The sequence below is a fragment of the Salmo trutta genome, chromosome 13 (assembly GCF_901001165.1).
Source record: "Salmo trutta chromosome 13, fSalTru1.1, whole genome shotgun sequence".
NCBI lineage: Eukaryota > Metazoa > Chordata > Actinopteri > Salmoniformes > Salmonidae > Salmo > Salmo trutta.
The window spans coordinates 25,567,668-25,593,001 of record NC_042969.1 but is presented as its reverse complement, the minus strand read 5'-3'; the positions used below and the strand labels follow the sequence as shown (position 1 = coordinate 25,593,001).

At 42.5% G+C, this 25,334-nt stretch overlaps 2 protein-coding genes across 4 annotated transcripts; one reads left to right on the top strand and one right to left on the bottom strand.

Moving 5' to 3' along the window:
* On the top strand, positions 1-18,651 carry immt (inner membrane protein, mitochondrial (mitofilin)). Of its 3 annotated transcripts, none has more exons than XM_029771565.1 (14): positions 1-202; positions 1,090-1,163; positions 1,433-1,616; positions 1,795-1,939; positions 2,970-3,092; positions 4,580-4,693; positions 4,969-5,102; positions 7,293-7,396; positions 12,283-12,418; positions 13,168-13,297; positions 13,595-13,815; positions 14,054-14,185; positions 17,215-17,344; positions 17,419-18,651. In XM_029771565.1, exons 1-14 carry the CDS (start codon positions 161-163, stop codon positions 18,024-18,026), a joined length of 2,277 nt encoding a protein of 758 aa, XP_029627425.1. In that variant the 5' UTR covers positions 1-160; the 3' UTR covers positions 18,027-18,651. The 3 variants fall into 3 exon arrangements, with proteins under 3 accessions (XP_029627425.1, XP_029627424.1, XP_029627426.1); XM_029771564.1 differs by having other exon boundaries at positions 13,592-13,815; XM_029771566.1 differs by lacking the exon at positions 2,970-3,092 and having other exon boundaries at positions 13,592-13,815.
* Position 18,652: 1 nt separating this feature from the next.
* Positions 18,653-25,323, bottom strand: ptcd3 (pentatricopeptide repeat domain 3). Its single transcript, XM_029771567.1, has 24 exons — positions 25,201-25,323; positions 24,928-24,980; positions 24,765-24,804; positions 24,627-24,672; positions 24,467-24,535; positions 24,264-24,368; positions 24,051-24,174; positions 23,812-23,915; positions 23,188-23,267; positions 23,001-23,088; positions 22,850-22,910; positions 22,554-22,636; positions 22,288-22,432; positions 22,132-22,182; positions 21,311-21,400; positions 21,163-21,191; positions 20,966-21,072; positions 20,771-20,849; positions 20,585-20,675; positions 19,685-19,770; positions 19,419-19,567; positions 19,287-19,328; positions 19,050-19,199; positions 18,653-18,959 (listed from the first exon to the last, which is right to left on the bottom strand). Exons 1-24 carry the CDS (start codon positions 25,287-25,289, stop codon positions 18,914-18,916), a joined length of 2,007 nt encoding a protein of 668 aa, XP_029627427.1. The 5' UTR covers positions 25,290-25,323; the 3' UTR covers positions 18,653-18,913.
* Between the last annotated feature and the right edge of the window lie 11 nt (positions 25,324-25,334).

Sequence of the window (25,334 nt, the reverse complement as noted above, 5' to 3'; positions counted from 1 at the left end):
TGCTCATGCGCACCCTTTCGGCTGTGTGTCACCCTCGGCGAAAAGGTGTTTGGAAGTATCTCGTGTGTTTTAGTGCTTGAGATTGACAGTTTTTGTTATCATGCTTTGCTGAATTTAAACAGTCTGTCATAAATAACGAAGAAAGGGAGTACTGACAATAATGCTGCGTGTCTGCTTGAAAGGGGCAAATTCTGCAGCGCGGGTAAGTATCACTGTTCTAAGTGAAATATCTAGCTAGCTATCTAGCCTGCTAGCTATGCTAGCCGAGCGGTCATTCAGTGACCCAGAGACAGGGCCTACACCACTGTGTTTATTGTTGGGAGAAATAAACAGTTTACGTCTTCAGACATGTTTTACAACCTCTCCTCACAACATATAGTGTACGGAAAGGTGGGAATTCAATGCCTTAACATGACGTTCTATGTTAAATGTCTTCATTGAAAGAAAGCTGTGCTGAATTTTGGCTACTGAACGTAACTTGACGCAAATCTTGACATTTCATGCAAATCACGTAATTACGTAGTGGAAAGAGGCGTATTTCTATTGATTGACTGCACTGCCTTCCGAATAAAACAAAGACTCGAGAGTGACACGAGTGTGCACCAATGCACACCGTCGAATTGGAGGCCGGGCTCGGTGGTTGTATGATACATTTTTGTATTAATGTTGTGTACATGTGCGATAACGCAAATGTTGTAGTCGTGAACTTGTTTTGCTACACACGTTAATGTATCTAATGTGTAGGGGAAATGTGGTCTCTGCTACTGTTTCATAGCACAATCAGTTTCATTTCAACTAGCTACGTGAAAAATAAAGGACAAATGCACATTCATATCATGGGGACATGACCTTGGCAAATTCTTAGTTCATAGAATGACCTGAAGAAAGTGATTTTTGTTTGTGGAAACGTTTCCATTGAAGAAATGCACACATGTAATAACTGATTAATGAGCTTTTCTTGTCAACTATCCTATTCCAATGAATTTGAATAGAACAAGACCTGGTGTATTTTGTATAGGTCCCATAATAGACATGTGGTGCTCCTGTGGATAGCGCGTGTGTATACTGATCTTCTTCTCCTTTCCATAGAAATGCCTGTGTGGGAATAGTGTCCCCCTTCACCCCCTCCAGCAATGTCGTAGCTACACTTCAGGAGGCTCAGGGTAGGTGACTAGTCTCCTGCTGAGTTACTTAAGTGGCCAAATGCTACATTGAGCTGTTGATGTTAATTGATAGAGCAGCTACCTTACTGTCCTTGACCCGTGCTTGTAAGTAAATCAATGTAAGAAAGGAAGGAGTAAGTTACCCTAAAGCTGCACACAAGCACAAAAGCCATTATCAATGTGATATTTTTTTTTATCATTCTGAATGGCCGCTGCTTTGTTTGCTTTCTCGTGTGTTTGAATATCTTACCTCTGACTTGTACTTGCAGGTCTTCTGCAGGAAAGATTGTAGCTGCCAGTGTCCTCACTGTGGGTGGAGGAGTTGGTGGCACAATTCTATATGCCAATTGGGATCCCAAATTCAGGGCCAATGTTGAGAAATCCATACCATACTCAGATCAAGTGTTTGGACTGGCTCTCGGCCCAGCAGCACCACCTGTTATAAATAAAGCAGTAAGTTAAATAACCCGTGTTCTAGAGCACATTTTGAGGAGTCATAGTTTGTCATTCGTGTCATTACATTTTACTTAGTCTGTTGTCAAACACAAGCTAGTTCATCTAACAAAATAACCACATACAGATGTTCACATTCAATCTTCCCTGACAATATTCTTCTATTACTGTCCTGAAGAGAAAGGTTGAACCTGTTCAGATTTCCTCCATGTCTGAAGTGTGGAAAGACTCGAAGCAGCCAAAGGCCAAAGAGGTTGAGAAGAAAGCAGAGCAGCCAGATGCTGAGGGACCCCCTGCTCCAGCCCCTCAGGAGACCCTAGAGGGTGAGTTACAGCTGTGCCTGAAAGAGCTGATGTACTTCATGCTCTCTGAGGTGTTGAAAAAATATTATCTTGTGAGTCAAGTACTAAGAACGTTGGCACGCCATTGTTTTTAAGACTATTTAATTAAGTGGGATCAGGTGCTTAATGTGAATATCATCCATTAGAAGTAGCATGCTTCTGGAATCCAATTTTTCACAACAAACCCATGTCTTCTCTCCTTTGTCGAACTGAAATGATCTGCTGAAATTGTTGTTTACTTGGGATGGTTTACTTCATTGTTCTTACAAATTGACTTGAACTGTTAAGTTTTCTTGCTTTTGTCGATGCATGATTAGACACTTTTCAGGTTAGCAAAGAGTTATCCTCTAAATCACTGAACATTGCATAATCGCATGATACTTTATGCCTTTAGATCTATTTATGTGATATATAATCTTAGTTTTCCCCTTAAATTGGTAGCTCTTTGGAGAGTAAGTCATTCATTTACTCTTGATTTTCTTTCTTAGCTAATTGTTCAATATCTTGACATGTGGCAAGTTTACTAATTAGCTGATGGCTTTACGAAGGTGGTCATTAGACCTCTGCAGAATTGACATTGTTATTTAGCTAGGTTAACCATTTTTAGTTTAAGGGCCTTGAGTCTCTCTGTGGTATTGATAAAATTGGGATCCCATCAAACCAGTGAAGGACATGACTGTTGATAGGAACTGAGTATTTCATCTCAACTAAGTGAGTCTTCAGTACTGAAGTAGATGAATGTGATGCAGGTCACATGTCTGCTGTGGGTTTTGAGAAGACCAGTTGACGATCAGGTGATAGATCTAGTCCGTCAATGTAAATCACTAGAGTGAGAGAATGGGTATCTGCCTGTGTTACTTTAGAGGTTTGCCTTATCTACAGCTATGCTATGAGTCAGTATTGCTGCTGTGTTCTTGAGTGTGCCAGTTCCACATGTCCTGTTGGTTACCATAACACAGCCTTGCCAAGAAGACCAGTCAGTCCTCTGATGTTGAGCTCCACTGTGTTGCAGAAGCTTCTGCTCAAGTGGCACAAATCCTTTCAGCCATTGGCGAGGTGCCCTCTGTGCCAGCCCCTGGAACCCACGAGGCAGAGGTCGTGCCTCCCCCAGCCGCCCTCGAGGGGGTCCCGGCAGGTCAGAACCGGGTGGATACAGCCTCCCCTGCATGGGTGCATGGCGCTCTCTTTCACTAATATAGGGGGTCCTAGGGTGCATGGCTCCATGCTCTATGCCTGCTCTTCTCTAATACTTGTTTTTCTTTCCTGCTCATTATTCTCCTGGTGATTTTATTTGCCACCTCACCCTTTCACCTCTGTTTACTGTACACCTCTGCATAAAGACTCTTCATGCTGTCCCCTTCGAGCCCCTAAACTAATCACTACACCTCACAAAACCCTTAATCCTAGATTGCACTAGCTTGTAATGCATATGATATGTATCTGTGTTACTTTTTTGGTATTTAGAGGTTATATGTTGTGGATGAGTGAGTTGTTCATGTTAGTGGGTATTTTACTATACCTGTTCATGCCATACTACAGTCGTGGACAAAAGTTTTGAATTACACAAATATTAATTTTCAAAAAGTCTGCTGCCTCAGTGTCTTTAGATATTTTTGTCAGATGTTTCTATGGAATACTGAAGTATAATTACAAGCATTTCATAAGTGTCAAAGGCTTTTATTGACAATTACATGAAGTTGATGCAAAGAGTCAATATTTGCATTGTTGAAAAAGAAGGGTCGAGACCTCTGCAACCCGCCCTGGCATGCTGTCAATTAACTTCTGGGCCACATCCAGCCCATTCTTGCATAATCAATGCTTGGAGTTTGTCAGAATTTGTGGGTTTTTGTTTGTCCACCCGCCTCTTGAGGATTGACCACCAGTTCTCAATGGGATTAAGATCTGGGGAGTTTGCTGGCCATGGACCCAAAATATTGACGCTTTGTTACCAAGCCACTTAATTATCACTTTTGCCTTATGGCAAGGTGCTCCATCATGCTGGAAAAGGCATTGTTCGTCACCAAACTGTTCCTGGATGGTTGGGAGAAGTTGCTCTGTTTTGGTACCATTCTTTATTCATAGCTGTGTTCTTAGGCAAAATTGTGAGTGAGCCCACTCCCTTGGCTGGGAAGCAACCCCACACATGAATGGTCTCTGATTCCAAGCACCACCCTCCTTTTGAAGCTTCCAGTCTGTTATTCGAACTCAATCAGCATGACAGAGTGATCTCTAGGCCTTGTCCTCGTCAACACTCACACCTGTGTTAACGAGAGAATCACTGACATGATGTCAGCTGGTCCTTTTGTGGCAGGGCAGAAATGCTGTGGAAATGTTTTTGGGGGATTCAGTTCATTTGCATGGCAAAGAGGGACTTTGCAATTCATCTGATCACTCTTCATAACATTCTGGAGTATATGCAAATTACCATCATATAAACTGAGGCAGCAGACTTTGAAAATTAATATTTGTGTCATTCTCAACTTTTGGCCACGACTGTACAGTGTAATCTGTAGTAGCGGGTAAGTGCTACATGTATGTGAATGGAATGTAGGGCAAGTGTTTTTGTGGCCATGATTTTGTCTGCAGAGCAAAATGTACTTAGTGTGTTCTGTATCCTCCTAGCGGCAGCAAAATGTACTGAGTGTGAACATGAGCCTGCAGTGAAGGAGCGTCCTGAGGGTGAAGTGGCTGCCCGTCTTGCTGAGCAGGATAAGGCTGAGCAGGACCTCCTGACATGTAGGTGTCTCATCTTTCCTGTCACTTTTTGCTATTAGTTATGGTGCCTGTTACACTGTAACAACATGTATTTACTCTGGCTTAAAGCATTATATACAATGAAGACAAATGCAATACATGAGTCAATGAGTACAATGGACGCATTATTATTTTCAGCAGATTGCCATTGATGCATGGTCTTATTACATTATGGAATGCAGGTTTGACATGGGGATTGCTTAGATGGCATCATGATTGACAAAAAAGGTAACCAGGCTGTGTGTGTGCTGTTGCAGCTCTGTCATCCAATCTGGAAGATGCTCTGGGCAGCACAGCCAAGGTGACCCTGCAGGCCATTGGTGCTCAGGAGGCAGCTCTGCAGGCCATTGCCCAGCACACCCGCCAACTGAGGGAGGCCATGGAGGCTGAGGTGAGGAAGGGACATATCTTCAAAAACAACCCAAACTGGAGAGATTTTTCAGTTGTTTTTAGCTTCATGTTACATCCAAGTTCTGTTGTGAATGTTTGTTTTGTGACCCTGAAACTTAAGGCCTCAGCGTCTGAGGAGAGGAAGGGACACGGGTACACATTCTGAGAAAGTGTAACCCAAACTGTTGTGATTTCTTAATTCAATCCAAATCCTTTTGTAGATGTTTGTTTTGTTAGGTATCGGAGGCCAGGGAGGGGGCTGAGGTGAGAGGGGGTGGACATATTCTCAAGTGTGAAAAGGGGTGTTCTGCTAGCTATTCAAGTCCAGCAGTTTTTCATTACATTAAAATAGTGCTGCACGATATAGCCAAAATATCATATTGCGATTATATTTTTTTCACATTTTGCAATAGCGATATGAGTTGCTATGTTGCAAAACGCTTGGGTGAACTCTTGGAATATAGTGCTGTTGGGCATGACAAAGAAAGAACTCAGCAAGGATGAGTTATTTTCCATCCCGACATGGGGATTAGAATGGGGCATTGCACAAACGAGATGCTGCAGTAGATCTGGACCACCACAACTCGCACCTCCTATTTTCAGAGAATAAATCTTCTTAGGGATCTGCGTCCCGTCAACGGGACAGTTGTAAATCATGCAGCGCCTTGTTACGATCACAGATTTTAGAGAAACAACAAATGTCGGTACACTTAAGTGTTTTATATTGGCTGAAACCTTACGTTCTTGTTAATATAACTGCACTGACCAATTTACAGTAGCTATTATGGCTATAAAAAAATGCAATGCTGTTGTTTGAGGTGCGCTAACAACAAAACACTTTTTTCACCGCAATAGGTTTGCTAAATTCACCTCTGAAGGTGAAATGTGTACTTCTGAAATCTTGCTCTAATTTATCATCCAAAGGGTCCCAGAGATAACATGAAGTGTCATTTTGTTAAAATCCTTTTTCATATCCTAAAAAGGTCCATATAGCATGCACGATCGTTTTTTTATTTCCACTCGTTCAATTTTCTAAGAAAGGAATCTATGAAAATCTTACCCTAATTGTTTCAACTGTTCAAATCACATTCGTATGGATTCCTCAGAGATCCTAGAACGTAACCAGACTTCATTATATCATTAGGGGTGTAGTATATCCTATAGGACACCACATTTGCTCAGAGAGCGACGCTGTCATGGCACGCCGATGACGCGGGCGGTCTTCACTTGATTGACTTTAACTTTGTCAAATAAGCACCAAACTAAGCTAGCTAGATAGCCAGTGAGTTGGGCTTTACGGGAGTATCCGGAGACCCTGTATCTGTGGCAAAATGTAGTTGCTAACCTTGTGCGACAGTATGCCTTTTCCTTTTGGACAAAAATTATAAGAATATGGATAGTTATGAAAACTGGGTGTTTTGCAAATGTTGAACTTATAATATGGCTACTAATACTGGAGAAGCTAAATCAAAGTCCAAGTATACAGATTTGATGATATTCTTGCAGAAAAATGTAATGTGAATGTCTCCTTCACGATTTGCCCAAATGTAACTGACTTCACACTAAAAGTCATGTAGTTTGCTCATACTTCAAGTTATCCGTCTGAAACGTTGCACATACACTGCTGCCATCTTGTGGACACCATCAGAATTACAAGCAGAGTGATGGCTAGATTTGGGACCTTTGTTGCATTTCAAAGATGGTGGTAGAAAAAGAAAGAGAAAAAAACGTTTTTCTTCTACCAGATCTATTGTGTTATATTCTCCTACATTCACATTTCCACAAACTTCAGTGTTTACTTTCAAATGGTACCAAGAATATGCATATCCTTGCATCAAGGGACTGAGTTACAGGCTGTTAGATTTGGGTATGTCATTTTAGGTGAATATTGGGGGAAAAAAGGGGGATATCCCTAAGAACAAATGTTATCATAGAGAACACATATGTTTATTGGAAAGCAGCAGCATTTTTTTTTTTTTTTTTACACTCCGCATCATGGTTGGAAAGATATGTAGTGTGTGTGCATGCAGAGTGAATATTGCAGCCTCTTGCAATATGGCTATTTCCATATAATATTGCTGATATGGATAATGTGCATAAATGTGATTTTAATAATTAAATATATTGCCCAGCCCTAATCCAAACAAATTTGTATTGTGAATCATTCATGATGTAAATTTTTGTTCTTTAGGCACCCCCTGATAAGAAGTCTACCCAGTGGAGAGTCTTAGAAGATGCACTGAGTGAACGCAGCCGATCAGTAGACGAGGCTGGAGCAGCCGTTCTCAAGGCCAAGTAAGAGCCGCTTGATCATTTATTAACGTTATGTTGGGGTCACCAGTATACACTACTTTTTGTTTCTGCCGATTTGGTGATATTAAAGTTTGAAGTGGTGTATTTACTATTTTATGCTCACTAAAATGAACTTAGTTTAAAAAATATATATATCAATAATAGTTGTTGATGCCGAAAAGGCTTTCAACCGGCTTTAATGGCATTTCCTATTCAAAACTTGAGAAGCTTTCAACTTTCCAGCTGAAATAAATTGTATAAAAAAAAATATATAACTGTCCTAAAGCAAAAATATACACACAATGCATTTTCTGCTGAAGTTGCTTTAGGAATGGGCACAAGAAAGAATGTCCCCTCTCCCCTTGTTTGTACTGGCAATTGAACCGCTTGCAGAAATAATTAGACAGGACCAAACGTAACAGGTATTGGTGAACATGAATATAAACTAAATGTATTTGCGGATCTCCTGCTGTACCTGACCAATATTGAAAACTCAATGCCCCCTAAAAATATTTTCAGGATAACCTAAAATCTCAGGATATAACATGCACGTAGAAAAAATGAAATGATGGCAATAAGAAAAAGAATAACTCATGATCTACAGTGGACCACAAAAAAAAATCTAAGATGCTAATGGTGGGTTGCACCAGCATGGTTTAAATGAATCTAGGTTTATTAATCAGATGTTGCACCACTTAGATATACTGATCCAGATTAAACATTATGATTAACGGTTTTAGACTGATTAGTGACATGTTACACCAAAAGGAGGTATTTCGTGAGTTGAAACAAAGTAACTAGCCTACTTGACAAATGAGGCCACAAAGTTGCTGTTTCTTGATTAAAATAATAACAATGTAACATTAGAACTCCTGCAACTCCATCTGAAAGGTTCTCATGAGTTGGCTGATTTGAAATAAAATCGGATTTGCCAGTACTAGACAGAAAACAAATGTTAGCTATTGTAGCTAGCTAGTTTATAAATCAAGCTAGCTAGCGTACAATAATATTTGTCATTTACTTAATGATATTTAGCAATTAATTATTTGTCCGCTAGCCACCTGATCATGGCATGTCAAAGGTTAAAATTTCTCTGCTAATGGAAAAAAAAACTATTGTCGGAGCTGATGGAGTAATTCAGTAACGTACTGGAGGATAAAAAGACAGACCACACGACTGTCAAGAAGGAGGAAGACACCTGGTCCATTTTATGCAACAAATGTAATGGATCGACACCGATTTAAAGAGGACACAAATCAGATGAAAACGTGCTGGAAAAAATGTAAAACTAAAAAGGATGTGGCAAAGGAGAGGCGGGGGCTATTTCAGAGGGTGGTGCGGTCTGCACAACGCATCACCGGGGCAAACTAACTGCCCTCCATGACACCTACAGCACCTGATGTCACAGGAAGGCCAAAAAGATCAAGGACAATGACCACCTGAGCCACTGCCTGTTCACACTGATATCATCCAGCAGGCGAGGTCAGTACAGGTGCATCAAAGCTGGGACCAAGAGACAGAAGCTGTTTTTCAATCTCAAGGCCATCAGACTGCTGAACAGGAATCACTAACTCAGAGGCTGCTGCCTACATTGAGACTCGTATCACTGGTCACTTTAAACAATGCCACTTTAAATAATTCAACTTTAATATTTTACATATCTTACAGTATATACACGTGATATGAGTTATGTATTTTATACCATCTACTGCATCTTGCCGCTCGGCCATCGCTCATCCATATACTTATATGTAGATACTCTCATTCACCCCTTTAGATTTGTGTGTATTAGGTAGTTGTTAGATATTACTGCACTGTCGGAACTAGAAGCACTAGCATTTCGCTACACTTGCATTAACATCTGCTAACCATGTGTATGTGACCAATAAATCAAATATTTGATTTGAAATGCAAAGCGAGTGAACAGAAAAATCTAAATCAAATCCATATTTGGTGTGACCACCCTTTGCCTTCAAAACAGCATCAATTCTTGTAGGCACACTTGCACAAAGTCAGGGATTTTGTAGGCATATAGTCAGGTGTATGATTTAACAATTATACCAAATGTGCTAATGATCATCAATGCAATATGTAGATTGAAAAACAATCATTAAATGAAAAACTGCTGTGTAGGAGGAATAAAACTGGGCGAGGAACAGCCAAACTCCGCTAACAAGGTGAGGTTGCTGAAGACAGTTTACTATCAAAAGTCACACCACGGCAAGACTGAGCACAGCAACAGGACACACTGCATCAGCAAGGTCTCTCCTAGGTACAAATTTCAAGGCAGACAGGGGTTTCCAGATGTGCTGTCTAAGCTCTTTTGAAGAAGCACAAAGAAACAGGCAATGTTGAGGACCGTAGACGCAGTGGTCGGCCAAGGAAACTTACTGCAGCAGATGAAAGACACATCATGCTTACTTCCCTTCACAAACAGAAGATGTCCAGCAGTGCCATCAGCTCAGAGATGTTGGCAGAAAACAGTGGGACCCTGGTACACCCATCTACTGTACGGAGAAGTCTGGTCAGAAGTGGCCTTCATGGAAGACTTGCGGACAAAAAACCATAGCTCCTACGTGGAAACAAGGCCAAGCAACTCAACTATGCACGAAAACACAGGAACTGGGGTGCAGAAAAATGGCAGCAGGTGCTCTGGACTGATGAGTCAAAGATTTGGCTGTAGCAGAAGGCAGTTTGTTTGCTGGAGAGCGGTACACGAATGAGTGGCTGCCGTCAACGGTGAAGCATGGTGGAGGTTCCTTGCAAGTTTGGGGCTGCATTTCTGAAAATGGAGTTGAAGATTTGGTCAGAATTAATGGTCTCCTCAATGCTGAGAAGTACAGGCAGATACTTATCTATCATGCAATACCATCAGGGAGGCATCTGATTGGCCCCAAATTTATTCTGCAGCATGACAACGACCCCAAACATACTTCTTAATGACTTTCGCTGTATCTTCAGCGTAAAGAACAAGGAGTCCTGGAAGTGATGGTATGGCCCCCACAGAGCCCTGATCTCAACATTGAGTCTGTCTGGGATTAGAAGAAAGGGAGAGAAGCACCTGAGGCTGCCCAAATCCACAGAAGAACTGTGGTTAGTTCTCCAAGATGTTTGGGCCAACCTACCTGCTGAGTTCCTTCAGAAACTGTGCAAGTGTTCCTAGAAGAATTTATGCTGTTTTTAAGGCAAAAGGTAGTCACACCAAATATTGATTTGATGTTGATTTTTCTTCTGTTAACTGACTTTGCATTTTGTTAATTGATAAATATAATCTATTAACATGTTTATTTTTGAAAGCATTCTTACTTTACAGCATTTTTTTCACACCTGCCTTAAACTTTTGCACAGTACTGTATATACACTGCTCAAAAAAAATAAAGGGAACACTAAAATAACACATCCTAAATCTGAATGAATGAAATAATCTTATTAAATACATTTTTCTTTACATAGTTAAATGTGCTGACAACAAAATCACACAAAAATAATCAATGGAAATACAATGTATCAACCCATGGAGGTCTGGATTTGGAGTCACACTCAAAATTAAAGTGGAAAACCACACTACAGGCTGATCCAACTTTGATGTAATGTCCTTAAAACAAGTCAAAATGAGGCTCAGTAGTGTGTGTGGCCTCCACGTGCCTGTATGACCTCCCTACAATGCCTGGGCATGCTCCTGATGAGGTGGCGGATGGTCTCCTGAGGGATCTCCTCCCAGACCTGGACTAAAGCATCCGCCAACTCCTGGACAGTCTGTGGTGCAACGTGGCGTTGGTGGATGGAGCGAGACATGATGTCCCAGATGTGCTCAATTGGATTCAGGTCTGGGGAACGGGCGGGCCAGTCCGTAGCATCAATGCCTTCCTCTTGCAGGAACTGCTGACACACTCCAGCCACATGAGGTCTAGCATTGTCTTGCATTAGGAGGAACCCAGGGCCAACCGCACCAGCATATGGTCTCACAAAGGGTCTGAGGATCTCATCTCGGTACCTAATGGCAGTCAGGCTACCTCTGGCGAGCACATGGAGGGCTGTATGGCCCCCCCAAAGAAATGCCACCCCACACCATGACTGACCCACCGCCAAACCGGCCATGCTGGAGGATGTTGCAGGCAGCAGAACGTTCTCCACGGCGTCTCCAGACTCTGTCACGTGCTCAGTGTGAACCTGCTTTCATCTGTGAAGAGCACAGGGAGCCAGTGGCGAATTTGCCAATCTTGGTGTTCTCTGGCAAATGCCAAACGTCCTGCACAGTGTTGGGCTGTAAGCACAACCCCCACCTGTGGACGTTGGGCCCTCATACCACCCTCATAAAGTCTGTTTCTGATGTACTGGCCTGTCTCCTGGTAGCGCCTCCATGCTCTGGACACTACGCTGACAGACACAGCAAACCTTCTTGCCACAGCTCGCATTGATGTGCCATCCTGGATGAGCTGCACTACCTGAGCCACTTGTGTGGGTTGTAGACTCCATCTCATGCTACCACTAGAGTGAAAGCACCGCCAGCATTCAAAAGTGACCAAAACATCAGCCAGGAAGCATAGGAACTGAGAAGTGGTCTGTGGTTACCACCTGCACAACCACTCCTTTATTGGGGGTGTCTTGCTAATTGCCTATAATTTCCACCTGTTGTCTATTCCATTTGCACAACAGCATGTGAAAATTATTGTCAATCAGTGTTGCTTCCTAAGTGGACAGTTTGATTTCACAGAAGTGTGATTGACTTGGAGTTACATTGTGTTGTTTACGTGTTCCCTTTATTTTTTTTTTAGCAGTGTATTATAAAATTATACCACAGAAAACTAACTTTTAAAGGATCAATGACTCTGTGCTTGCTATGTTTGGCTTTGTGCAGCAAGGATTAATTCTCCATCTCTGGTGTTTAGGGCTGAGCTGGACAAGCTGAGAGGAGTGATCGATGGAGCCAAGCACTTAAAGATTGCTGCAGCCCGGCCATCTATCCTGGCTGCAGAGGAGAACCTTCACAGCATGGTGGTAGATCTGGACAGCGTGGTGACCAGGGTAAACTGGCCCTGTTTTACACTGTTAACACATGAGTTGCATCCCAACTTATTTCATATACTGAAAAAAGAAAAACGCAACATGAAAGTGTTGGTCCCATTTTTCATGAGATTAAATCAAAGATCCCCGAAATGTTCCATAACCACAAAAAGCTTATTTCTCATATTTTGTGTACAAGTTAATTTACATCCCTGTTAGTGAGCATTTCTCCTTTGCCAAGATAATCCATCCACCTGACAGGTGTGGCATATCAAGAAGCTGATTAAACAGCATGTCTCCAGCACAAGGTGCACCTGTGTAATGATCAAGGCCACTCTATGTGCAGTTTTATCACACAACACAATGCCGCAGACGTTTTGAGGGAGCGTGCAATTTACATGCTGACTGCAGGCATGTCCACCAGAGCTGTTGCCAGAATGTTACTTTCTCTACCATAAGCCACCACCCAACGTCGTTTTTATAGAATTTGGCAGTACGTCCAACCGTCCTCACAACTACAGACCACGTGTAACCACGCCAGCCCAGGACTGCCACATCTGGCTTGTTCACCTGTGGGATCGTGTGTATATATATATATTATTTTAGTGCACCACTGGGTCAAATGTAGTGCACTACATGGAGAATAGGGTGTTATTTTAGACATATGCATAGAATGATCAATACTGTCTATCTCTTATGTCATACTCTGCATACTTGTTTTTCTGGTTAGATGTCTGTGTTTAACCTATCCTGATGCGTTGTTACTGCAGGTCCAGACAGCCCAGTCCGAGGCTAAGATTGTGTCTCAGTACAGCGAGCTGGTGAACGAGGCCAAGGCCCAGTTCCAGAAGGAGCTGAACAGCATCACTCCAGAGATCCAGGCCAACTGGAAGGGACTCAGTAAGTCAGATTCACCCCTACATCTTACTCCCATAACCCACCCACATTTTAACAGTTCGGCTTTGCAGTAAGCCTTTGAAAAACTGTGCACGGCATCAATGACATGCTTAGGTTCAGTTAGTCTTTCGCGATTCTTCGCCTCCTTGTTAACCGCATTGGAGAAGGTCCAAGCCCCTCTAATGCGTTTTGAGAAGAGAGGATGCAAGGAAAGGTAACTGGTTTAGGCTATAGAACCATGGGGGGCAGGATAAATCAGCTCTTAAATTCACGGACTGGCCCTCGGCCATCTCCCAGCAGGGAAGCTGACTCAAGATGACCTCAACTCCCTGATTGCCCATGCCCACCGACGCATCGACCAGCTAAACCGAGAGCTGGCTGAGCAGAGGGTGAGGGAGCAGATCCACATCGACTCTGCCCTAGAGCAGCAGAAGCTGGAGGACAAGAAGGCCCTGGAGGTGGCCGTCTCCACCGCCCTGGAACACAACCGAGAACAGATGCGTCTGGAGCAGGAGAAGAAGGTGAGCTAAAGGGCCTTTCTTTATTCGTCTAACTATTAACCAAATGATCCTAAGGTCTATACCTCGTTATAGGGCAGCATTCATCCGTTTTGATGGATGGACTTTTCCTTTCCTCGCACGGTAGGTTGTAGCAATCTAGCTAAATGTTTGCTCTGTTGGACACATGAGTAGAATGAGACCCAACTGGGTTGGCGTTTTCCAGTGATGGATTGATGACTGCATCTGTGTCCATCACCAGGTAGAGGAGACTCGGGAGGTGATGGAGGCAGAGATGCGGACCCAGCTGCGTAGGCAGGCTGCAGCACACACAGACCACCTGCGTGACGTCCTCAAGGTGCAGGAGCAGGAATTGCGCGCCGAGGCAGAGGAGGCAAGTATATCCATATTGAACATCCCATCTACTGTGACACATACATAATCATATCCTTCATATTGAAATCCAGGAGATAAGTTTAGCCAGCCAACAAGCCATTTGTTTATTCAGTGTTTTGTGTGCTTGTCACTGCTACAGCTGAACTACTTCCTGTTAATATTTAGCAATTCAAACATTAAGGCGTCTATGATGAACAGAGACCGAATGAGAAGGCTGGGAAGTTGGTCACCCAGGGAAGGACATCACTTCATTGGCGCGCATTCACGAGAGAGGAAGCTCTGTTCCAAAACGTTTTTCAAGACACAGGAATGGTCCGGTTGAAATATTACTGAAGTTTCATGTTAAAATGGCCCTAAAGATTGATGCTATACAAAGTTTGACATGTTTGAATGAACGTAAATAGATTTTTTTTTTTACTTTTCGTCGTCACATTTTCCTCGCGCGTCCTACATTTTGAGTAGCTTACTGAACGCGCTAACATGGAGTTATTTGGACATAAAGTTCATAATTTATCGAACAAAACAACATTTATTGTGGACCTGGGATGCCTGGAAGTGCCTTCTGATGAAGATTATTAAAGGTAAGTGAATATTTCTAATGTTATTTATGCATTTAGATGACTCTAATGGCAGCTATCTGTATTGCCTAGTGTATTTTTCTGAGCGCAGTACTCAGATTATTGCAAAGTGTGCTTTCCCAGTAAAGTTATTTTGAAATATGTTAGTGAGGTTGCATTCAGGAGATGTTAATCTATAATTCTTTGAATAACAGTTGAATATTTTATCAACGTTTATAATTAGTATTTTTGTAAATTCACCGGCAGTTTTGGGGGAGATACATTTTCTGAACGTCACGCGCCGATGTAAAGTGCTGTTTTTGGATATAAATATGAACTCGATAGAACAAAAAATGCATGTATTGTCTAACATAATGTCCTAGGAGTGTCATCTGATGAAGATTGTCAAAGGTTAGTGCATAATTTTAGCTGGTTTTCTGCTATTGGTGACGCCTGTCCTTGCATTGAAAATGGCTGTGTGTAATTTTTTGTCTATGTACTCTCCTAACATAATCTAACTTTATGCTTTCGCCATAAAGACTCTTTGAAATCGGACAATGTGGTTGGATTAAGGAAATGTTTTTCTTTCAAATGGTGTAAAATAGTTGATTTTTTTTGAGAAATTGAAATTAGATTTTTTCTGTTTTGAATTTTGTGCCATGTATCTTGTCAAGCAATCCCGTTTCCGGGATAAGAACGGGAAGGGGTGGCCCCAAGAGGTTAACCTGTTAGGGGGCAGTATTTACACGGCTGGATAAAAAACGTACCCGATTTAATATGGTTACTACTCCTACCCATGGTTAATATGGTTACTAAACCTGAAAAGATTCTGAACAGGAAGTGGCCTGTCTGACAAGATCTTGTTCTTCTTGTCTCTGTTTATTGAAGACTGAGGATCTTTGCTGTAACGTGACACTTCCTACGGCTCCCATAGGCTCTCAGAGCCCGGGAAAAAGCTGAATGATGTCATTCCAGCCCCAGGCTGAAACACATTTGCGCTTTTGGCAAGTGGCTGATAAGAGGATAATGGGCGTGTGCACGAGTCGATCCCGTGCTTTATTTTCTGTCGTCTATTTACCTAAACGCAGATTCCCGGTCGGAATATTATCGCTTTTTTATGAGAAAAATGGCATAAAAATTGATTTTTAAACAGCAGTTGACATGCTTCGAAGTACGGTAATGGAATATTTAGATTTTTTTTGTCACTAAATGCGCCGTCCTCGTAACCCTTATTTACCATTCGGATAGTGTCTTGAACGCACGAACAAAACGCCGCTGTTTGGATATAACAATGGATTATTTGGGACCAAACCAACATTTGTTATTGAAGTAGAAGTCGTGGAAGTGCATTCTGACGAAGAACACCAAAGGTAATCAAACTTTTCTAATAGTAAATCGGAGTTTGATGAAGGCTAAACTTGCTGGGTGTCTAAATAGCCCGGCATCACAGGGCTAGCTATCTACTTAGAATATTGCAAAATGTGCTTTCACCAAAAAGCTATTTTAAAATCGGACATATCAAGTGCATAGAGGAGTTCTGTATCTATAATTCTTAAAATAATTGTTATGCTTTTTGTGAACGTTTATTGTGAGTAATTTAGTAAATTGTTAGTATATTCCCCGGAAGTTTGCGGGGGGTATGCTAGTTCTGAACGTCACATGCTAATCTAAAAAGCTGTTTTTTGATATAAATATGAACTTGATTGAACAAAACATGCATGTATTGTATAACATAATGTCCTAGGTGTGTCATCTGATGAAGATCATCAAAGGTTAGTGCTGCATTTAGCTGTCTTCTGGGTTTTTGTGACATATGCTAGCTTGAAAAATGGGTGTCTGATTATTTCTGGCTGGGTACTCTGCTGACATAATCTAATGTTTTGCTTTCGTTGTAAAGCCTTTTTGAAATCGGACAATGTGGTTAGATTAACGAGAGTCTTGTCTTTAAAATGCTGTAAAATAGTCATATGTTTGAGAAATTGAAGTAATAGCATTTCTATGGTATTTGAATAACAGGATTCCATTCCACTGGCTGTTACGTAGGTGGGACGATTTGGTGCCACCTACCCTAGAGAGGTTAAACAACTTTCTAAAGACTTGACATCTAGTGGAAGCCTTAGGAAGTGCAAAATGAATCCTTAGTCACTGTGTGTTCCATTGGCAATGACTTGAAAAAACTACAGGCACAAGATTTATTTCCTGCTTGTAATTTTCTCAGGTTTTTGCCTGCCATATGAGTTCTGTTATACTTACAGACACCATTCAAACAGTTTTAGAAACTTCAGTGTTTTCTATCCAAATCTACTAATATGCATATTCTAGTTTCTGGGCCAGAGTAGTAACCTGTTCAAATTGGGTACGTTTTTCATCCGGCCATGAAAATACTGCCCCCTAGCCCCAACAGGTTTTAAGAACCCCTAAAATCATATTTAAAGCAAACTGAATGAAAAATGATTTTAATCGTGTCCAGATCATGAACAGCTCGTTGATGGAGAAGGAGACAGAGTACCGTCGTCTGACACAGGACCAACTGGACAGCTTCACCCTGGACATGAATGCAGCTTACGCCAGGCTCAAGGGCATGGAGGAGGCCATTGACAGTGAGTGAGACAGACACATGCTGTTGTGGTGGGTTCTGTATGAGATACTAAAGTGTAGTCATGTTACCCTACAGGTCATGTTATAGCAGAGGAGGAGGCCCGTAAGGCCCATCAGCTGTGGCTCTCAGTGGAGGCTCTGAACTACACTCTGAAGACTGCTGCCCTAAACGACCCCACCGAGCCCCTAGAGGGCGCCGTGCAGGCCATCAAGGAGAGCTGTGCCGAGGATGAGTTTGCCCAGGCCCTGGCCACTGCCTTGCCCTCCGAGTCACTCAGCCGCGGCGTCTACAGCGAGGCCTCTCTCCGCGCTCGCTTCTACGCCATCCGCCAGCTGGCCCGCCGCGTGGCCTTGATAGACGAGACCCGCAACAGCCTCTACCAGTACTTCCTATCCTACCTGCAGGCCACGCTGCTCTTTGAGAAGGCACAGGAGGCACCCCCCGCCAAGCTGTCGGCCGAAGATCTCGACACGTTCAAGCTGCTCTCCTACGCTGCCTACAGCCTGGAGCATGGAGACCTGGAGTTGGCCGCCAAGCTTGTCAACCAGCTGAAGGGCGAGTCGCGCAGGGTGGCTCAGGACTGGCTCAAAGAGGCCCGGCTCACACTAGAAACGAAACAGGTGGTCAGCCTCCTGTCTGCATACGCCAACGCAGTGGGGTTGGGCACCACCATGGTGCCTTAGATCAGTCCAGGTCCATGACATGGGAGTGTCCTATCGGCATCAACAGCGAGCTCTGCCCTCTCCATGAGGAATTAATTTATGAAGAGGAAATCTGTTTGAAGCACTACTATACCACTGATGGGCGTATCCCAGAAATGTATTAAAACATGCTCTCTTTAGAACCTTCCCAAGCATCTACAAGAAAATGAGTAGTACTAATGCGTTTGATGTACCTATGGTGTCCTCAGTCAGTGATCTCAGCAGGTGTAATGTATGAGATCCCTCACTGGGTGTGCTGTTTACATCAGTGGTTCCAAACTCCAGTAACCCCAGACACTCACCTGAGAACTTGACAATTAGTCAACAAGTTGAATCAGTTGAGTTTGTCTGGGGCTACAACGAAATGTGTACTGTTGAGGGCACTGGAGGACTGGAGTTGGGCTGGTGAGGGTATTGGAGTTGGGAACCACTGGTTTAGATAGCTGGACCCTTGGTCCAATACCACCCTGTAACTTGTCTCTCACTAGCCTTGTTCACCGTTTCAGCTCACAATGTGTTATTCGCTTTGATCATGTTTTGTGCTGAAGCAATTGTCATGCTATTTCCTCCCTGTTAATATTGGATATCAATAAATTGTGGCTGTCGAGTTAGTTGGTACATATTTATTAATCTGTGGTACACTGTAAATCACATGACTTTCACATTCACTATGCTGTAGCTAATTGCTTAGCTTCAAATGCACAGCCTCTGCATTTACAATGAATGAATTGTAGTACTGGAGTTGGCTACAAACATGTTACTGTTCAATTCATATTTTGCATTTCAACCTCTGGCCATTCAGAATCGTATGGACGTCAGAGGTTTGGCTCAACCGGTAGATTAAGACCTGTAATCTGTATTAGACTTCATCACTCGCTGACTTCAGTTGAGACCTCCAGCTCAGACAGAATAGTCCTACATGGGAAAGGGAGCAAGGATATAATTAGATATCTGGTGCCCAAAAGAGTTGATCACACATGAAAAATATAGACCACGTAGTCATACTTCTGTTCTTCAGAGAGCTCAAACTCCTGCAGTACCCTCTCAGCCAGTTTGGGGGTGCTGGGGAGACAGAAGCTAGCTGAGATCTGTACCAGCTCCATAGCGTGCTGAGGGTCATTGATGCTGGCCAGGAACTCCTCCATCAGCTCCTCACTACAAGAGTACAGTTAATAGATGGGTCATAACTAGGGTGCCTAGATGGTGTTTACATTACGTGAATACTATGTAAAATAGACTTACGATGGAACTCTGTTTTTGGTCTTGAAGAGCTTCAACATATCCCTAGATTTAAAAGATAAAGATTAAAATAGTGAATTATGTCAATTGGCTCCAACTTAAGTACCCCATGGCTTTGTGTCCAGGTCTACTCACCATGCCTGCTGCTTCTTCTGGGCTGCCAGTAGGACGGAGGTGATGTTGGTCATGGCAGTGGCTGTCCACTCCAGAGCCATCCTGGCTCCTTGCCCCTGCTCATACAGGCTCCTCACATCCAGCGCACACACTGCAAAAGACTCCTGGATCTGCATGAATCCCAATAGATCAGTCAGAATGTAGAATACAAAGTAGATGACTATTCACAGTAAAAAAAAGTAATGATGGAAATGTATTTTCTAGCTAGATGTCTGTCTCTGCCTCACCTCAGGGCTGTGCTTGTCCCTGGCCATGAGTGACAGCAGCTCCTCCACTAAATCAGACTTGTTGTCATGCCCCATCCGTCGGATGTCTGGGGGGGGGGGGGTAAACCAAAGCAGAGGTCGATTACAGGCCTTTACAATCTCCAAACTGCTTTTGTCAGACAACCCACATGTTGGTTATTGTTTTGTATTTTTCATTACACTACTATAACCATGTTTCCATGTGAGTAAAGTCATATCACCACAGCAACAGGAAGTTTCGGCGTAATTTAATGAATGCAGACAATTGTGTGATTTGTCACTAAAAATGAATTATGCAAGATATGCTGGTGGAAACAGCTTTGCGCAAATATTGATACAATAACATCTAAGTAAATTTGGAGGCACACGATGACATGGTGTGTGGTCCTCCCACTACGACTCGGAAATCATGCAGTTTATTGGACTACAGATTAAATAAATGATGAACTTCACAGGGTGGTGAAAGTGCAGTGTGATCTTGATGCTCCTTTCCAAAAAATAGAGGGTCTTATTCTGGTGACATGATGATCGATGCTTGACAAATGAAAATATTCTCGTTCATCCATAATAATCATGTAGATCTGCCTACCCGCGAGCTGTTGGGTAGAGTGCAGTTGCCAAGATCAGAGTAAGAACATTTGCTATGTAATGCAACAGTAGAGTTGATAATGCGATTGAAACAAACTTTTATTCGGTATGTGAAAATTTATATTTGGTTTGCGCTACGTCATCACAAACTGATTTTTAGTCCATTTGATGGAAACATACCACTGGTGGGAAAATGTTCTTTATGCGGATTCTAGAATATTTGCATGAAAATCTGTCGCCAATTAGATGGAAAGCTAATTAATGAATCTAGCAGTACATTTACTTCCAACCCACCTTTCCATATCTGTGGGATCATGTCCAATCTGTTATCAGTGTCCAGTGCCTGGAGCAGATCTCTCATTCCTTGTGGATTGGGGTAATAGAGCTATGGACCAAAAAAGTTGAGAACATTAGTCTTAGAATGCATGTGAGAGTATGAATACAATGTAAATGTAAATGTTGCCATGTCTGAGTGCTTACAGAAGGAATCAGTTCTTTGTACCACTTCAGCACCACATCTATGTGTTCCATCATGCAGAGCAGGTTGAACATTCTGCCACTGAACAAACAAGAGGTCAGAGGTGACAGTGTATTGGAGCAAAACCACCAGGAATAAGGTGGAGAAATGCTACTCTCCAATGTTGATTTGCAAACCTTTTTAGAAGGTTTACTCACAAATAGATACTCTGTTGGAAGGAATCTCCCAGCAGCCTCCAGTTCTCTCCCACACTGAGCAGGTCATGCACCCTGTACGCTGCCTCAATGTCCTTGGTATCCAGACACTGGGAACAGAGACAACAGGTCTTAAAACAGTCACCACAAACATACTGAAATATTCAAAAACATACATAGTTGTATTCAAGACTACTTACAATTCTCATGGCACTGGAGAAAAAGTTTACTGGGAGGGAAAATAAAGTCAAAGCTACATTCAAAATGGCATGAATCACTTGGTCAATGAAATTACTGATATATGGACCTCTACTATCGGTCTTTAAGATTGAAATGCTGCAGGCATACCATCATCTGGATCCTGAGCAACAAATGTCCTTCCTGCCACCTCAGTCATCACTTCCTGTAGGATATCAGTCTGCCCTTGGGAAGGAGATGCTAGACAGGACAGAGAGAAAAAAGATAGTAACAGAAACATGGAACCATTCTCCCCCTAACCTACCACCACAAACCAATCAAGAAACTGTTCAATAGAAATCAAGACAAAATATCTACAGTACCTACTCATTCAAGGGTTTTTCTTTATACTATTTCTACATTCTAGAATAATAGTGAAGACATCAAAACTATGAAATAACACATATGGAATCATGTAGCAACCAAAAAAAAAAGTGTTAAATCAAAATATATTTTATGAGATTCTTCAAAGTAGCCACCCTTTTCCATGATGACAGCTTTGCATCTTGGCATTCTCTCAACCAGCTTCATGAGGTAGTCACCGGGAATGCATTTCAATTAACAGGTGTGCCTTGTTAAAAGTTAATTTGTGGAATTTCTTGCATTAAGGAAAGAAATTCCACAAATTAACTTTTAACACGGCACACCTGTTAATTGAAATGCATTCCCGGTGACTACCTCATGAAGCTGGTTGAGAGAATGCCAAGAGTGTGCAAAGCTGTCATCAAGGCAAAGGGTGGCTACTTTGATGAATCTAAAATATATTTTGATTTGTTTAATACTTTTGTGGTTACTACATGATTCCATATGTGTTATTTCATAGTTGTGATGTCTTCACTATTATTCTACAATGTAGAAAATAGTAAAAATAAAGAAAAACCCTTGAATGAGTAGGTGTGTCCAAACTTTTGACTGGTACTGTAGGTATTCACCTGCTTTGTAGAAAATTCCCAGAACATGGTCAAAAGAAGCCAAACTGGGTGCTAAAAGAAAATAAATAATATGTTAGGACACTGCTATAATTCACATATACTGACATTCATTTCCTTCAGGAGTGTTACTGGTCAGTGATGCGTTTTCCTACTCACCAATGCCCATAGCCTTCATCTCACTGAGCGTGTGCAGAGACTGAGCCCTGGCTAAGGAGCCACAGCGACGAAGGGCCTTCAGCAAAGCATTAAACGTCAGCAGATCGGGCTTCACCTTCTGCTCATTCATCTGCTTTAGTAAGTCCTAAGAACCCAGGAAGGAGAAAAAAAAAAAGAGAAATGGGCATGACATAAAAACAAAAACAGGGCAGTCCTTAGACAACAGGAAAAGGTTCTACAGTATAAGTTGCTTCCTATACACTTACAACAATCAGGTCCCATTTCTCAGTGTACCTCTCACGGACTTCTGGTGCCGCAGAGATCAGAGCATTGAAGGTGTGAACATCCGCTGGAGGAGGTAACGACAAGAAATGTTTCAATTCACACGCCAAGTATTATCATCAGTAATCAGAACTGTAAATGCCATCCATCATGGCAGACAGAGCAAGAGAGTGGTTTTCTCTCTCTCTCGTTGAATAATGAGAGTAGAAAACAAATTCAGTTGTTCGCATGGACAATAAAGTTGTATTGTATGGCATGTTGTCTTTGTAAATATACTCACCAGTCAGTCTGTTGTTCAGCATGTCTGTGTATGCGTTGAATGCCTTCACATGAGCTCCATACTGGGGATTTAATGCACACATTTAATCAGAAACACCTTAGAAACAAACCGACTGTACAGAAAACATTGTCCAATTCAACATCTGACGTACCTTGACCATGCCTCTGATCAAAGCAGAGTATGCTCGTGTGTCACGTTCTGGAAGCAGGTTAAAGATCCTCTCTGCATTGTTGTTCTCCCTGCATGACGAGGTGATACGTTTGTAGGATAGTGCATGTCAATAAAGGCATTACTTGCAACGTTTTCTCTCTAAACGTAACGCCACTCAAACAACTCACCTCCAAACTATCCTCACTAAGTCGGAGGCTCTCCGCAGCCTCCCTTTCCTCCTCCGGCCCTCCTCCTGCACCTCCTGAGCCTGAGGGAAAACCAACAGAGGTCCAGAGGTAAACAACACTGAGCTGTGACAGAACTAGCTATAAAGTATAAACAACAGTGCCTCCCGAGTGGAGCAGTGGTCTAAGGCACTGCATAGCAGTGCTGGCTATGCCACTAGAGATTCTGGGTTCGAGTCCAGGCCGGCTGCGACCGGGAGACCCATGGGGCGGCCACGATTGGCCCAGCGTCGTCCGGGTTAGGCCGGCAGGGATGTCTTTGTCCCATCCAGCACTAGCGATTCCTGTGGCGGGCCGGGCGCAGTGCATGCTGACACGATCGCCAGGTTTTTCCTCCGACACATTGGTGCGGCTGGCTTCCGGGTTAAGTGGGCATTGTTTCAAGAAGCAGTGTGGCTTGGTTGGGTTTTGTTTCGAAGAACGCACGGCCCTCGACCTTCGCCTCTCCCGAGTCCGTACGGGAGTTGCAGCGATGAGACAAGACTAACTACCAATTGGATACCACGAAATTGTGGAGAAAAAAAAATTAAGTATAAACAAGTAGAGGCCACATAAATAATATCCTACCACATCTTCTGCCTCTGGCTTGTCATCTTGCACAGGGTCACGGTCTCCATAGAGACAAATAAGGTCCAGCAGGTCATTAGCGGCATCAGTAGACACGGTGGTGCCTGCATAGAGAGAGCGGGCAAACACTTACCAAACAAACATTTCTAATCGCAGTCTTATTGAACCCCCCCATAATACAATGTCAATTGTACTCTATAAATAATACATGACAATTAATAGAAATGTGGGTGACTTACCTGCCTGTAGCAGCTGATCGTACATGTCTACTGCAGCCTTCACCTTCCTCAGCATGATGCGCTCCAGCAGCGCTGCCTCACTCACTTCCTCAATACGCAGCTCCATGGTCTCTGGCATTAAGCACTGTAGGACAGACACACAGCAGTCTCAATTACCTAGCTATCATCGTGCAGCTTTCCTCATTCAAAATAACACACTACAATCAAACTTACTGGAATATGTGGTTCAGCAAAGTCTTTCTGGAAGAACTTGGGGTTTTTGTTGACAATGTGGTTAGCTGCCATTCTGCCAGACTCCTGGGAGAGGGAGTACAATTTCTGTAGAGGACAAAAAAAATAGAAGACAAAAAAAACATCAGTGCAAACTGGCTAAAAAGTAGCAGCACAGTTCCAAAAAACTCCTGTCCATTACTTACAAACTCTGCAGACGTCCTTGGAGTAAGATAAGGATCATCCTGGAACATGTAATGTGGTGCAGTGGGGTCCTGAAAATGATGATTGTGCATTGTTTAGGCTATCATGGCCTACTGCTACTTCTGTCAAAATATACATGGAAATGCAATGCAGACTTCTTACCCTGTTGACGGTGGATGCAAGAGCCTGCAGCACAGCCCATTTGCTCCTGTCAGAGCAAGAACGGTTATTATTCGTCACAATATCAAACAATTGGTAACTTGGTCTTGAGTGATTTCAAATAGATTGAATACAACATACCATGTTTTCTTTTTGGGAATGACAATTGCCTCTGCAGACTCTGTAATAGAGTTAGAAAAAGAAGGATTCTACAATTAACACCATCTATGAAGTACATTATCCTGGTCTGGCTCTTTGTGCTTGAGATTCTTCTACTGGATGCCATTCATTGATTTAAATGTACCTCTTTCAGTTGATGCATTTTGTTGACAAACGACTGCACTCCATCCAAAGTTCCTGAAATTAATGATGCATTAATCAATAATATAAACATATTTAGAATGAGGTTCATGAAAATAGTTCGGTTGTGCATTGACAGCAAGCTAGCAGTTACTTATGTGACCTCATGTCAGTGAAAAAGCAAATTATGATGATCTGCCTTGTCAGTCACCGGAACAAACATACAACCAATACATTAACAGCTGTCACTGCAATGCCAGCGTAAAGTAAAACTTACCTCCGAAGACAGAAGTGTTCAAAATTACTTAGAAGAAAGCGACCATTCTTGTAAATTAAATGCCCTACGTGTTTACCGGGGGCCGCCATTTTGGAAACAACCCCGGGGGCTCATGGTAAGGAATTACGATTTAC